The sequence below is a fragment of the Abramis brama genome (assembly GCF_963993115.1).
Source record: "Abramis brama genome assembly, chromosome: 11".
Lineage (NCBI taxonomy): Eukaryota > Metazoa > Chordata > Actinopteri > Cypriniformes > Leuciscidae > Abramis > Abramis brama.
The window spans coordinates 17260801-17276486 of NC_139973.1; the positions used below are offsets into that span (position 1 = coordinate 17260801).

The 15686-nt window shown below is 36.1% G+C and overlaps 3 protein-coding genes across 3 annotated transcripts; 1 reads left to right on the forward strand and 2 right to left on the reverse strand.

Moving 5' to 3' along the window:
• Positions 1 to 297: 297 nt before the first annotated feature.
• On the reverse strand, positions 298 to 3419 carry ndufb5 (NADH:ubiquinone oxidoreductase subunit B5). The gene is made up of 6 exons (XM_084129752.1): positions 3261 to 3419; positions 2620 to 2705; positions 2442 to 2508; positions 2285 to 2346; positions 2019 to 2125; positions 298 to 551 (listed from the first exon to the last, which is right to left on the reverse strand). The coding sequence occupies exons 1-6, from the start codon at positions 3376 to 3378 to the stop codon at positions 431 to 433; spliced, it is 561 nt and encodes a 186-aa protein (XP_083985878.1). The 5' UTR covers positions 3379 to 3419; the 3' UTR covers positions 298 to 430.
• A 767-nt stretch (positions 3420 to 4186) lies between these two features.
• On the forward strand, positions 4187 to 6799 carry mrpl47 (mitochondrial ribosomal protein L47). Its single transcript, XM_084128438.1, has 7 exons — positions 4187 to 4338; positions 4463 to 4593; positions 4903 to 4963; positions 5065 to 5161; positions 5948 to 6078; positions 6164 to 6259; positions 6580 to 6799. Exons 1-7 carry the CDS (start codon positions 4205 to 4207, stop codon positions 6686 to 6688), a joined length of 759 nt encoding a protein of 252 aa, XP_083984564.1. The 5' UTR covers positions 4187 to 4204; the 3' UTR covers positions 6689 to 6799.
• Positions 6691 to 15416, reverse strand: actl6a (actin-like 6A). The gene is made up of 14 exons (XM_084128437.1): positions 15248 to 15416; positions 14822 to 14898; positions 14551 to 14725; positions 14271 to 14371; positions 14064 to 14161; positions 13758 to 13852; positions 13273 to 13379; positions 13057 to 13146; positions 12902 to 12963; positions 12549 to 12663; positions 12386 to 12466; positions 12193 to 12288; positions 11746 to 11832; positions 6691 to 7513 (listed from the first exon to the last, which is right to left on the reverse strand). Exons 1-14 carry the CDS (start codon positions 15270 to 15272, stop codon positions 7433 to 7435), a joined length of 1290 nt encoding a protein of 429 aa, XP_083984563.1. The 5' UTR covers positions 15273 to 15416; the 3' UTR covers positions 6691 to 7432.
• Positions 15417 to 15686: the final 270 nt, after the last annotated feature.

Here is a 15686-nt window from a genome sequence, read left to right on the forward strand (position 1 = left end):
GTTACTGTACATTACTGCAATAATGCAAATATTTAGGTTTTGATTTCAATCCTTTTGTTGGTATTTGTTAACTTGAAAACCTGCATGACTTTTCTACTCCTTTTGGACATAAAAAGAAATTATGAATAATTCCGCCACTGTTTTTCATGAAATAATTATGACTGGAGACATGAGCATTCAAGATTATATAAACATAAAAGCATACTGAACAGTCTGAAATGAGTAAATGAAGACAGAATTTGAATTTTGGGGGAAATCCTTGATGTACCACTTAAAAGAATACACAAGAACAATAACTTAGTTATAATCATTAGTTTATTGGTGCCAGAGGCAAAGAAAAGGGGAAAAAAAGAAAATATATTTTTTATTAATAACTACATTATACATTGTATAATGCCTGAATATTTTGGACAGGTATGCATGACCCATCCTAGTTATCAGGGGATGACTTGGGGCTGTTGTCGATGAGATTCTTATCAAGTGTCTTAATTTGGAACCAGGGACCATCTCCTTTTTCTCTCATGTGTCTGCGGACTTCAAGTTGTTGTTGTCTGCAAGAAAAATAGTGAATAATAAATTAGATATCATCAATTAGGCTACATAAAAACAAGATACATTTTTGTGAGCAGGAAAAAATTTCAAAGTGTCTTTGTTGATGTAGTTCCATTAAATTGTACCCTAAGGTTTGACAATTCCTTAATTATTTTTTAGCCTACAGACATTTTTGCTCTTTTCTTCTAACCTTCTAGTAGATGGTTTATTAATGACATTGTGATATTTCTTTACTTGGAGGCACCTTAAACTCAGAATGAACCTACATATGGTGTGGATCACTTTAGTGAGCAGGACTTTGAAAGGTCAAGATAAAGAATGTTTAGGAAGTACAAAAATAGGTCATCTAAACTTCTAGACAATCAAATGTTGATTCTACTGTGAACAAAATGGCTCATGATTTGGATGCCAATTTCTTCTCAACATATAAAGATGCATTTAGAAAATGCTCAAATTCCAGCAACAGGAAGTGCTAACCCATTCCTTTGGTATTTCTGCTGAAAATATATTCTATATAAAGTATCTGTAATTCTATTCAAACTTTTTTAATAACAGAAACTGCAAGTGTTGATAATGAATCAACTATGATTCATGTTGTGATTCCAGACCCAAGACTCTGATTAAAGCTACACTGTGTAGGATTTTCCCCCATCTAGCGGTGAAATTGTTTATGACTACCAACTGAATATTACTTTCTAGCCCCTCCCATTCAGAGGGCGTTTTAACTCCTACGGTGGCCGTATTATTTCAAATCTGCCGGCAGTCGCGAGTAATCTCCCCCTCGCATTCGTCACAGTGCCACTGAGTGTAAAAACGCGAAATGCGAAGCTTGAATTTCCAGGTATGTCCCTCTTTGGCTAATGTATTTTCAAGATGGAGGCGCAACATGGCTGCCGCCATTCGAGCGACTCGCTCGTATGTATTCTAAATGGCAGATTCTACGCTTACGAGAATACTTGATTAGTTGGTAGAAGTAATTACACATTAATGAGCACATATCATTTTGAAAGAACAAAGTGTTTTTTGCTAAGAATCAACTTTAAAAAATTACACAGTGTAGCTTTAAGTTGTTGATGGGGAGAAAATAATATTATTTCTTATTCATCATAATTTTTTTTCTTCTGCATTTTAATTAAGTTCAATTTTTTAATATAATGAAATAATTTTACATCCCCCCCCACCTCCCTCCCTCCCTCCCTCCCTCCATTAAATATTAACAAATAAAACTTTTGATTTAAATACTGTATTAGTAAATGTTGCAATTAACATTAACTAAGATTAATAAATGCTTTAAAAGAAATATATATATATATATTTGCATAAATAAAATAAAAAGAAAAAACAAACAAAAAGAAAAACAAAACAGCAAAAAATATTAAACAAGATGTTTTACATTGACATATCATTCATGTATAGTCTCATTTAGGCTAATTAGTTGAATCATGTATCATGTGAAGGCAACATACCTCATTTCAGCTTTCTCAGTCTCAATTTGGATAAGTGCCATCATTTTTTCATAGTCCTTCACTGGGCTGTCATAAAAGGTACGTGCAATCCAACGGGTGATGGGATGCTAAGTGATAATAAAGACAACAAATGAAAGAAAAAACATGAATCATTATGATAGCAGCAACACAATTTTCATTTTTTTTTATTCAATTAACAATGGGCAATTTTTACTGGCATATACAGTGTACTTGATGTTTTTAAGCACTTAAATATTTTAGAATACCTTGTAGTACTCCCAGTGCTCTGGTTCGTAGCCTTCAGGTGTCTCTGCTAGCTCAGATTCTCCTGTTTAATGAATTGCAGACATTAATCAAGTTATTATGCAGGTACAGCAACTACAGGAAGGAAAAACTGTCAGGTAGGCTACATCAGAAACTTACCTACGAAAACATTAACAAAGGTCACAAGTGCTGCCATAGGGATGCCAGTGTAAAGAATGTAATTTCTCTGGTTTAATGAAGCAAGAGAGGAGAGAAATGTTAGAGAAATGTTATATGAATAAGAACGAGCAGCAAGAATGATATGCAACTGAACTAAAGTGCTTATAATAGGCTTTACCAGCAGGTAAAGAAATCTTCTATCATAGAAGTCAGTGGGCTTGATGATAAACATCCTTTTCCCATGGCTCCCATGACGGACAACAACTGTAAAAGAAAATACAAAAATATTAATAGAAATAATAATAATAAAAGGGCTTAGCATGTCAACATATCACTGTAATAGGTTTTGAGTTAAATTGCAGACAAAACGCTATTTTTATTCAACAGGAAGTAAATTATAACACAGAACTGAAGTTGATACAAAATTACAGTTGCAACCCCAAATTATAAGTTCAAGTTTTTACAATAAAGTGAAAGTGTTACGTACACAATGAGGGCCAAAATATTGTGCTTGTCTAACTTAGTAAATTGATTGTTTGCATATCAAAAATTGTGTGTGAAGGGTAAGAAACTCAAGAGACATTTTGAATCAAAAACTGTTCAATTATATCTCTATGCAAAAATGCCCGTGATCTACATTAACATATCACATACATGCAGCTGTTTTATACATATATCTATCGGAAGGTTACAGTGGGGATTGTTGTTAAGGCCAGCTTGAATACTTGGCATGCTAAGCAAGCAAAGCAAGGTCACTGCTAGTTTTAATCACCCCAACCGGTCATACCGCTGAGTTTAGTAAAAAATAACAATCTTTACCTTGTTCTGAACGTGCAACAGTCCTGGAGAGCAGATTTGAAGATTGACATGTTCGTTTCAGCGGGTTTAATCTGGCAGCAAATGCAGCCGCCGTCCTCAATACGCTCATGCCCACCATGACTGTTGAGGGAGCACGTGAACACACGGGCTTCACTGATTGGCTCATCTAACGCAGAGCACAGCCATGTTCACCATTGATGCTTAGGGCAAATTAAAAGTTCGAATCAAAAGATGGGCCTAACAAATAATACAATAATGCTGCTGAAAAATAAGATTATTTTGGTAAGATTTGAATCGGAGAAATTCTTGAATGCGTGGTGAGTACAGATTTACCGTTCAGTTTGCTGAACTACTCTGTTCAATTCATTATTATTTCTTATACTTAAAATATTAATATGCTTATGGGTTTAAATTGTGGTGTCTAAAAGACTAAAAAAATCAAATCTATACATGAAGGCATTTGGAAAGTATCAAAAATAAACGATAAGTGTGCAGTACAATGGTTCCACTTCCAATAAAATTCAATGTGATTTTCAGGTCCAATAAGAAAAAAAATATCTTAATAATAATAATAATAATAATAATAAACATTTTAATAAAATAATAAATAAGAATTTAATCATAAATAATAATAATACAAAATTATAATAATTAAATTTAAAAAATAAATATTTAATAATAATAATAAAAAACATTTTAATAAAAATCAACAGTGTGGCAAAAAGTGCTCAAAGTTTTTGTTAAATACACAAATGTAACAACTAATCTTGTAAGATAACATTTTATTGCCAATTCGCATTGTTGTGTGCTGAACATTTTGCACCAAAACGTTTGAACTTTTAACGTGGAGAAATCATAGGGAGAAATGTTTTGTGGTTAATATTCTACTGTCCGACAGGTGGCGCTGCACGTTTCCGTTCATTATTTCGTTTGACATTGTCAAGATGGCTGCGGCCGCAACGAGCCGCCTGTCTACTGCTATCTGCAGACAATTTCAACGTTTTGTTACAGTGTCTTCACACACACAGCCTCAATATGCGACCCAAGCGCTGTCCAAATTTCACTCGTGTCAACAAAGGTATGTTTTTTTGATTAATATGTCGGGCTTAAATGTCAATGCATCATGATATCCAGAAAGAAAGAAGCATGTTTTAATATGTCACCAATTAATTTGATCTCTTTTCGCATTTCTCGGAATTTAGACAAATGTATGACTCGTGGTGGTTCAGAAGTCCCATGAATAACAGAGCACTCCATACATCTTGTGTCAGAAAAGGATTGGAAGAATTTTTTGACCTGCCGGAGAACTGGGGTGAACTAACAGTTAAATCAGGTACTAACCTGGATGCTTGTTGTTCACAGTTACAATAAGCTGTTGGTTGTCTCAAACCTAGTGTGCTCCTACTTAGACAGCATTTTGGGGCATCCAATACACACACACACAGACACACACACATATATATATATATATATATATATATATATATATATATATATATATATATATATATATATATATATAAAATGTGTGTACATGAATAAATAAGAAGGCCACTAGGTTTTGAGATAGTCATAATGATCTACCGCCGTCACTTGATTGTGTTAATATTGTTGTCTCATGATTTTTTTTGTAACCTCATAGGTGCTCCATGGACTGCCAAACAGCTTAGGCTGAAAAGTAATGAAGACTTACACAAACTATGGTAATTTACTTTTTTCTTTCTTTCTTTTTTTCTTTTACAGTTTAAAGACTTAAAGAAACATTGCAACAAATATTCACCCACATTTCTTTTGAATTTCTAAGGTATGTTCTCTTGAAGGAAAAGAACATGTTACTCACTTTAGAACAGGAGGGGAAACGACAGTGTGTTCAGATTCCCAGTCCAGAACGCTTCAAAAAGGTATGAAATGTTAAAACTATATTTAAATGCACAGTTTCTGTTGATAAAATGGAATAACCTTGAATACTACAGTACCATGGTACAGTGATGATGCAGTTCTTCCCATGGTACATTACTGGTGTTTAAAAGTTAGGGGTCAATTGGATTTCTTTTGAACTCTATTTATCAGAATCCTGAAAAAAGTGCATCATGGTTTCCACAAAAAATATTCACCCAGGGATTCACCCAAAAATAAAAATTGTCATTAATTACTCACCCTCATGTTGTTCCAAACACTTAAGATCTTCGTTCATCTTCAGAGCACAAATGAAGATATTTTTGATGAAATCTGGTGAAATTTAGCCTGGCAAGCCAGACCTACATCAAGATGTACATTTTGCTGCCGCTAGGGTGCGTCTAGATTTCTAGGCTAGGTGAAATTTTGATGAAATTCAAAAAGTTCATAAAGAGATTGTAAATAATAATCAATATGAATTGAGCAGTTTAGTCCACATCTTTCTTTTAAATCAAATAAATGCTTTTTAAAAGTAAAACTACTTTTGACTCTAAACTGGATTTTCCCAGTTCTTCCACCACTGTCCTGAAAAGAAATATTTGCACAACCTGCCAAGTTGTATCTGTTGTATTCTTGGTTTCATGATTTACTCTTAAATGAAATGACAGCCAAAACGAGCAGCTCTTAGTTCTTAAGTTTAAACATAGGGTGAATCTGTGTCTGTTCTGTACTTGTTCAATTCATCAGGTGTACATGGATGACCCTATATCCATTCTGAATTCTTTTAATAGGTTGAAAAGTCAATGACGCGACTTGACACTATTGTGAAAGAACGCGAGGATGCTCTGCGCTTACTGCAGACGGGACAAGAGAAAGCTAGACCAGGCGCATGGCGAAGAAATGTCTTTGGCAAAACCTTCTGGTAAGCAAATCAAATGTTTTTCAGATTATTCTCTTTTGCACATCTATTTTGTGTAACTCAAATTACGAGGTTGTTTGTTCATCAGGTACCGCTTCAGGGAACACCCAATCCCCTGGCACCTTAATTCGAGATACAAAAGGCGGCGATTCTTTGAACCATCACATGTCGCCCCTTACACAAGGTACGTCTCAAGTCTAGAAAAATGTTACTGCATCAAAGTAACAATAAATGAACTTTTAGCATTTTAATAGAATGGACATGGTGCGGAGCCCCTAAGGGGAAATTATATTTCAAAGCTTTTTCTTGCAAATATTTTTCATTGTTTGCGAGTGAACTAGGGGCTCCGTAAAATAGTTATTTACATGAGATTTACTCAAATAGATGATTATATTGTTAGTTTTTCAGATTATATTTTTTATATAAACTCTTTGCCTCTCTAACAAATGTTATTACATTTCCTTGATGCACAGACATGTTTAACTCTGCTGTTCTGAATTTTAGGTTAAGCCTGGAAAAATACCTGAAGAATAAAATGCGGAAAGAAAAAAGAGAAAAGAGAAACCAAAAAAAGATATCAGCAATGTTTCCAAAAAAGACTGCACATGCATGAGATCATTGAAAAGACTTTTCGTATTTAATATTGTCTTTTCAACACATAATACTTTTTTCATTTCTCAGAATATGTTGTACAGTCAAATAATAAATCCAAACTTGTAACAGAGACTGTTTGTGTATTTACCTTTTTCGATTTTTGTCTTTCTAAATATGTAAATTATTAGGATTGAAAATCATCCCTCTTCTTGAGTTCAAGGGACACATTAACTATAAGTTTTCCTCAATATGCAAGTCTGAATAGACCAGTAAAAATGTACTAAATATTAGAACAAAAGTACAGAATTACCGCATTGACATTACCTATTCAAACAAAATGAGATTAATTTACACCAGTTTAACACAAACAATTTTATTCCGAAAAGAGCTGATTTGTTAAAAGCATAACAAACATTTGGTTTCCTGTGGTGCAAAAAAAGAAAGAAAATCAACTGTTCTAAGCACTGATAGAATTAAGGGTTCATAATTCCCCTGTACCAAAACACATAACCTTGTCACTGTTATTTAGAATGAATCGGGTGGTCAGAAAGGTTTGTTGCCAAACCGGATATGAAAATATTATGTGGAGGAGTAGAAAAGAGTGCAACCACATTAAACTCTTTAAAATATGGTTTGTTTGCACTAAAAATAACAGCAATTGTCCTTGTTAGTTCCTGAGTCCACTAAGAAGGCCTTTTCTACTGGGTGGTATATTTCTTATTTTCATCTCCTTCAGAAGGCAACCTGGTGTTGCAGGAACTGGTTAAGGACACTTCCTGTCAACACACTGTTTCCCACCTTCCTCATACTCCTGTTTAGAAATCCACATTTGCTGGAAAGTTCCCTAAAGGTAAAAAGAAAAAAAGTCATAATTATCATATGATATAGTTATGGTTAACATTGACAATATCAGTGATATTTAAATATATTACTCTGCATCATCTAGCTAGCAGTTATCCAGATCATTTTCAAAGTTTCTACAAAAATATATTGAAACAACCAGAATATCCATTGGTGTCATCACTTTAGTTTCACCAACAAATCTTGAAGTATGACCAAGCCTCAAGTCAAATTTATTTAGCACAATACACATTTCCAAGCAGCTTTACAGAAAGAATGTTATGTCTATAATGCCTAATTTAAGGGCTGGGTGATATGACGATTTACAGTTGTAACCGAAATTATTCAACCCCCATTGCAAATCAGGTTTATTTGTAAAATGTACAGACTTTTCAGTGGTTTCTCCAAACTCAAAAAAAAAAAAAAACTTTTAATGACTTCTGCAGTCTTAAAATTATTCAATCCCCTGAATCCCGCACAACAGCACAAATCTGCAAAGCACACCTGATGCAACTAAACAAGAGCTTCATTAGTTGGAGCTAGAACACATGAAATATCTGGACTGGCTAGGTTTGTTAAGCGTCACGTTTGACTGCATGTTAGAAATATGGCTAAGTCAAAAGAATAGTCCAAGAAGTTAAGAGAAGATCTCATCGCCCTTCACAAACAAGGAACATGATACAAAAAGATAGCGAAGGCACTAAATGTTCCAAGAGACACCGTTGCAAGCACAGTTCACAAGTTCAAAGTTAAAGGAACAGTGGTTACACTACATGGACGGGAAGAAAAAGGAAGCTACTGTATCAACGGCTTCAACCAGATTTCTGAGAAGGCAGGTTCAGAAAAACCCTTGGCGACTGCAAAAGACCTGCAGCAAGACCTGGTGGCAACAGGTACTGAGGTTTCAGCTTGCACAGTAAGGCGCGTACTAAATGCATGCCAGAACTCCAAGACGTACACCACTACTGAACCAAAAGCACAAGAAAAGTCGGCTCCAATTGGATCAAAATCATATAAATAAGTCACAGAGGTTTTGGGAATCTGTTCTGTGGAGCGATGAAACAAAACTGGAAATTTTTGGCCTTATGGATCAGCGGTATGTCTGGAGGAAGAAGAATGAAGCATATGCTGAAAAGAACACTGTCTACAGTTAAGCATGTGTGGAAGGCAAGACGGATTCATTGAAGGATTCATTCAGGAAATCCTAGGAGAAAACGTCATGCCATCAGTGAGGAAGCTGAAGCTTGGCCGTCATTGGACCTTTCAACAGGACAATGATCCCAAGCATACCTAAAATTTTACCAAGGCTTAGTTGTAGGAGTCGTCCTGGAAGATTCTACAGTGGCCATCACAGTCACCTGACTTAAACCCCATAGAAAATCTCTGGTGGGATTTGAAGGTGGCAGTTGGAGCACGCAAACCCAAGAATATTACTGAACTGAAGGCCATTCGATGGCCATTCGACATATTTCAATTACTTTTGTTTGATTTGTTAATTGCAAATTGCTGAAAGTATTTACACTTTGCCAATAAACCTGATTTGCAATGGGGGTTAAAAAAGTTTGATTACAACTGTGAATCATAAGTTATCATCCAGATTTACATCTACCTATACTGTACTTAGTGTTGTCTAGCACATAAAGTGTTCACAGACTTTTCTTTATGTATTTCCCTGGGTACATATAAATGTAAGGAAACACGATTCCTGACATGTCAATGCCCACGGGCCACTGGTTCTTTGCCAAGTTGTAAGGATCACTCAGTGTGTTTACATGCATCCTCATAATGGGATTATGGCAATATTACGGTTAAACTTTACCTCATGTAAACGCAATACTTTGATCAAACTAAAGCAATTAAGCTCATAATCGTAGTAACCATATTCACATTAAAGTACTTGGCATACGCCGATTTTAATCGCAACAAGCAGGCATGTAAACACCTTATTTGCATTAGGCTATTACTGATCTGACCAAAGTGCACATGTGCTCGGTTCTATATGAATGCTGTGTTGTTCACACAACTTCATGGATGAACTCCGTGACTTACATTATTCTGAAGTTTTCTCTATTTCTCTAAATCGCTAAACTCTGTCAACACAACTGCGCAGTCTCTGCTTCGTATCTTCATCCAGACGGCGCGAAGAAAGCAACGGCAGCAAAGGAAATCCCGGCATTGCAATGTTCATCATGGCGCCGAACAATATCCAGTACGTCCATATTTCATTTTGAATTTGATGCGAGTAGATTAACATGCACACTGTATGCCTATCGGACTGTGGTATAACCATACTTATTAGCGAATAATCAGAATATTGAAAACTGCCAGTAAACTGGAGTAAAGAGTTATGTAAAACATCTTACTGCCATTAAGACCTTACTCTGATTATTAAAAATATTCACATTATTGGTGCACATGTAAACGTGGTCACTGTCGAGTCCAACTGGCTTTAACTTAAGCAGAACCGTTTCCCCTACTAAAGCCAGTCACGTTGCAGTATGTTTTGCCCGTAAATGCTGATTAAGTTCTTTTGTACAATTATGATTACAAACTCTCTCTCTCTCTCTGCCTCCCTACCTTCGTATTTTGAGTGTGATTTATTGGTCAAAAGAGAGAAAACATGTTTAAGAATTTGACACATACCTTTTTTTTTTCTCTCTCTCTACATGTATAACATCATTAATAACAAGAATTATTTTGGCCACAACACTCATGTAGTTGTGACAGCCTTATGGCGCGTTTCCACCGAGCGGTACGGTACGGTACGGTACGGTACGGGTCGGTACCCTTTTATTTGCGTTTCCACTGCCAAAAGTTGAGAATGGTACCAAAAAGCCGAACCGTACCGTACCACTTTTTGGGTACCCTTCCGTTGGGGTACCTAGCACAGTGGTACGGTACTAAAAGGTGGAGCTAGACTCACTGCAGGACGTTGATTGGTTGACAGAGAATCGTCACTTGCGCGTGCTACGAGGGGAATGACAACATAAGAAGCGCCATTTTTTTATATACAGTTTAATATAATATACTGTTACTGTGTCACGAAATGTAATTTTAAGAGTTTTTCAGGCGAGAATGTAGTTGTTTAAAGCTCTAATCTGTGGTTTATTTATAAAGATGATTTGTTTTTCCCCGGTTGTGAGATCCATGCGATCAGCGGGCGCTCGGCGCTCATGTTTCCCGGCTGGATGAGCCTTTCCTCGGCTAAGTTAGTTCTTCTGACGTTCGCCGATGACTCCGACGGTAGTGGTTAAACATGAGATATAATTCGTCTTGTGCAGACCTAACGGGCGATCTTTGGTCTCGTGAATATATAATTCGTTCCCTGTCAATCGTTTTGACTGAGGGCTAAGTTTAGTTTCATATTATAGGCTATTTGTATTTAACTTTACTGTTGTAATGTTAGACTAGCGCAGCATTTGGACATTTGACTGAATTGTTTGCTTTATTTCTTATTGTATAGCTTCTTGTACCTTTTACTTAAACTTTTATATTGGCTATTATTGATAAAACTGAAATTTTACAAAAAGAAATATGGTTTCTTGTCATTTTCTTATTACAAGATTATCACTGATGTTTATTGCAACATTTGTACAAATGCATATATTGCCTGTAATGTGTATTTTTTTTTATTATTTAAACGAAAAGAGGTAACGTTAGGGTTGTGTTTTAAATCGTTTTGTTATAAATAGAATAACGTATAACGTGCAGTGAATAATCAATATGCGTTGCGCATGAACCACATTTGTGTCCCTATAATGTTTAATTTATTTAAATGAAAACGAAAAGAGGCAGAGTAGTGTTTTATAACATATTTCGTTTTATTGTTGCTTAAATTTGTACATACAGAGTAACAGAGATAACCGGAGTAGCAGAGCGAGCTGAGTGACGCTTTTAAGAACGCGCTGTACCATGTGCATGTAGGAGTGAGTCGCACATGGCAAGTACAAACTTTGCGTACTTAATATTGAGAAAAGCCTAATGTTGGCGCTTGTCTTCTTGTGACAAACATGTCGAGGAGCAAGAACAAGATCTGCTGTATGTCATCCATTGTAGTTTACTATGTTCTTCTTCGCGCGAAAATTACGTCGATCGAAACACCACGCCTATCAAGTAAGGGTACTGTTGGCAGTGGAAACGCTAGCCAGATCATGGTTAACAGACCCGAACCGTACCGTACTGTACCGTACCGTACTGTACTGCTCAGTGGAAACGAGCCATTAGTGAACTACTCACCAGGGATGCGAGGATGGAGCCCCCAATCCAGGCGCTAAATCTGCGTTCAACAGTTGTGTTATTGGCTATCAATTTCAAGCGCATACTCTGCAGAGAGGACAAAAACAATTCATGTTATCATAAAGCACTGAAGACCCAACTGACATTCTAATAAACCATTGTCAGGGTGGCGCCATTTTGAATTTAACAGATGAAAACGAGGCTGTGAGGGATAGACTTAGTCTTTACAATAGCACACCGTATAAAGGTCCTAACTTTTAAAACTTGAACGTTTTTTGGTTTGTTTTTGTGGAAAGGCATTTCGTCAGCTGAACAATAAGTATGTTTAACAACAGTGCAATGCTTTGAACACACTGTATTCTATTCCCTCACAGCCTCATTTTCATTCCTGACTATGGCACCACCCTTACTAAGGTCTATAAAGCAAAAATACAAAGTGCCACTTACTGGTGGCGTCTTCTGCGAGAGTTCTCTGTTAAGCCTGTCTGTAAACCCTTGGATGAGTGTGTTTCCTCCTGTAACTACCACACTGCCATACAGACCCTGTCAAAAAAAAACAAGGGCAGCATAATGTCACTTGCATTGGCAGCACAGACACAGGACATGTAAATGGACGTAAAGCAATGTTTTGAAATCTTACTGGTCGAATGTCTATGTCACACATGCCAACACTTGTGGTCACAACATGGCTGACTCCTAGCATGGTGTTCCCTGAAAGACCCTGTGAAAATTAAGACTAATGAAAGTTAATACTAGCAATTTCAGAATAAAACTTGTACAGAGTAAAGAGGAGAATATCTTGCCTTAGCATTTGAAGGATCAAACAGACCCTCAGGGATCTTAAGTCTTTCCGCTCCAAAATCACAGTTGTACCCATTAGGCAGCTCATAGTGAACAGTGGGCATTTGGGCAGCTACTCTGTAAAGGGCAGATTGTAACAATGTGGTTTTTCCTTTTCATTAAGATCATAAGCATTTAACAAATCCAAAAGCTCAAAATCAAAAAAGTGAATCATGACATAAAAACTTGTAAATACACATTTACACCGATTTGCTGCTCAAGAAACATTTCTTATTATATATTTTGAAAAGAGTTGTGCTGCTTAACATTTTTGTGGAAACTGATACGGTCATGTACGGAAAAAAAAACAACTTACTGTTCATCATAGGATGAATCTGACACCTGTAGCACAGAGGCCTGAAAATCCTGTATGACAGTCTGAAATGACAGGTAGCAATATTTAATACATGTTAAAAATGCACTTCGGTATGTTAAGTAACTTTCACTTATGATTCACTTCCTATCACTTACATTACACATGTAGTTATGCCATGAACGAGTAACTTGAGGTAGTTTCTCTTTCTTCTTCCAACTGGCGGGGGCTCCTTCACGAACTGAATCCTTTAATGAAAAATTAAATTAATTTTACTTTCTCCCCACCACCTCAAAAATGTGATAAAAATTGCAACCTCCAGACAGAGATGATAGTATGCATAAAATAAAAGAGTAAACTTCAGCAGGCCTCACCTTAGATGCAATCATATACGGAGGTACTATTTCAACACTTAACTCTTGGAACAACTCTCTACATTGCATACTCATGAAGTCGCCAGCAAGAGGAGACTTTACAATGCCTGGAAGATCATAAAACGCACATTATAGAATATATACATAAATATAATAATATATACAATAAATATATTTTGAATGACCCTTATGGCTTTAAAAAAAAACAAAAAAAAACATAAAAGGCTATATTCATGATAAAATAAACTAGATAGACTAGACTAAAAATTAAACAAAAATGAATGCCATTAATGTTTTGTATTAACTGTATACAACATTACAATAACATAAAATTGTTCAGTTTAAAATTTGATAGAAATTCTAAAAAAAATTCCCTGGTGTAAAAACATATTAATGAAATGTGTGAATTTAACTGTAGCATAGTAACATTAAAAACAGGACAGTCTAGTAAAATATGCTTGAAAAGTCTAAGTGATTCAAATTACCTTGTTGTAGAACATAACCATCATGCACTGGAATAGCTGTTGTGTGTGTTGATCCACTATCTAACACTAAACCTGTGGATCGCCCATTGGCAAACCTGGAATGGCGAGTAAAGGATTCGACATTTCATGTTCCTGCTGGCCTTTTAAGATGAATACCCTGCCTAAATTTTAAATTTAACGGTGTATTCACACTTGGCATGTTTGGTTTGATTAAAACTGTACAAGTATTATCCTTCTAAAGAAACTCTAAACATTGTCTTCTACAAAGATCTGGATCTTCAGCTAGCCAATTAAAATGAAGGATACGCAGACAGGACAGCAGATTTACACAAGAAGAAAGCAGGAATGTTGTAATGCTCAAACATTAGCTCCGTCAGCTTCTCTCTCTTCGCTCGTGTGTTCCACTGCAAGATGAAGAAAATAAGATCACAGGAAGTTGAGTGAAGCATCCTAACAGATGGCACATTTATTATGTGATCTGCAGATTAGATTTATGCCATAAAATCAACATACCGAGGCCTCTGACATCAGGACTGGATGCAGACTGGGCTCTGATTTGAAGTGCATTTTGTAGGTGTGATCTAAAATGGCTTGGAAACTGTCCCAGTCCTCAACTTCAGAGAGAAAAACAGTAAAATGAATGTAAAAACGTAAATACCTATAAGGCACTTTATTTTTATTGTATACTTTCTTCATTTTTTATTTTAAATAAATACATCTCCAAGCTGATATGCGATAGGAAAAGGGAGAAAAAGGCGGATTCGAACTCAAGTCACTCTCCACAAAAACTTACTCATCCCATTTTTGAGAGGTGACATGACCTCCATGTTCTCTCTAGGGACCCTGAGCTGGTTAGTGTCGATGTAATAGGTGGTGCCGCTCTGCTTTCCCTTCTCTCCATCTGTCTCCATCGGTGTACTGCCATCCTCCCGGTCCAGAGTCACACCGATCACAGTAGGAAAATCAGCCTACAAACCATAAAACAATAACATTTTTGCTCAGAACTTATGTTTTTCAGTGTTACCACCAATATATGGATTATGGATCCATCTTACTGTTCACACCTTGGGACAATCCTCTCCTGCATATCCAGCTCTCACCGAGTATGAGCCCATGTCAAAGACAAGAGCTCCAACTTCATCTGTGTAGAATAAACAATGTCCAAAGAAAAACTTATGAGGATACAACTAAAGGGAAAACACGTTCAGTATTCGTTAGATAAAATGACAATACTGTAGTCAAAAATATACAAACGAGTCCGTTATAATAAACAAATCGTCCTGCAAATTTTATTTTTATTAACTACGCACTCATTTAGCAATATTCATTATTCATGCATTCTATTAAGCATAAAAACCTGAAACGTGGGCTCTGGTTTCATTTTCACAAAATAAGAAAATAAATAATCATATCATGCTAGTTTGATGGCTAGCGAGCTCATAAACGTGGCGCATTCATTCATTTGATTCTCCCTCCAAAATCGCACTTACCTCCGCCATACACTCCGCCACTCATTTTTAAGTATGATAAATACTGGTATAAGATAACTGCTTGATTTCTTGCTTTTAAAGCGGGGATATAAAATAAGAAACGTAAGATTTCGTATTTTCCACTATCACAACAAAGGAAACGAATCAGACATATTTGTCTTGGAGAGGATTTTGGGGCTTGCGCTTCAGGTACATTTAGCAGCGCCACCAATCGGCCAGGAGGAAGTGTAACTACTGAATGTATGATCTTTTTTTACAGTCTGAACCAGAGCCATTAAATATGTTTTTCAACGGCTCTTGTATGAACCATATGAACACACTCAAACAAAAAAGCCAAAGTATCTAAAAGTAAAATGTAACAAAGTAACAATAAAGTAACATTTGAAGCAACTTATTTATTCAAAATTTTCGGGTTCCAGATGGGGGGTTCGCAGTGAGC

Bases quoted from the DNA above. Each gene is read 5' to 3' on its own strand.
- ndufb5 (XM_084129752.1), bottom strand. From the start codon at position 3,378: ATGGTGGGCATGAGCGTATTGAGGACGGCGGCTGCATTTGCTGCCAGA. The intron at 2,347-2,441 runs GTAAGTTTCTGA...TTCATTAAACAG, and splicing joins CTTTGTTAATGTTTTCGTAG to GAGAATCTGAGCTAGCAGAG. The intron at 552-2,018 runs GTATGTTGCCTT...TTTTTCTTGCAG, and splicing joins ACTGAGAAAGCTGAAATGAG to ACAACAACAACTTGAAGTCC.
- actl6a (XM_084128437.1), bottom strand. From the start codon at position 15,272: ATGAGTGGCGGAGTGTATGGCGGAG. The intron at 13,853-14,063 runs GTATCCTTCATT...TCGCCATTCCAG, and splicing joins AAATCTGCTGTCCTGTCTGC to GTTTGCCAATGGGCGATCCA. The intron at 13,147-13,272 runs GTGAGGCCTGCT...TTTTCATTAAAG, and splicing joins CGTATATGATTGCATCTAAG to GATTCAGTTCGTGAAGGAGC.
- mrpl47 (XM_084128438.1), top strand. From the start codon at position 4,205: ATGGCTGCGGCCGCAACGAGCCGCCTGTCTACTGCTATCTGCAGACAA. The intron at 4,339-4,462 runs GTATGTTTTTTT...CTCGGAATTTAG, and splicing joins TTTCACTCGTGTCAACAAAG to ACAAATGTATGACTCGTGGT. The intron at 6,079-6,163 runs GTAAGCAAATCA...TTTGTTCATCAG, and splicing joins GTCTTTGGCAAAACCTTCTG to GTACCGCTTCAGGGAACACC.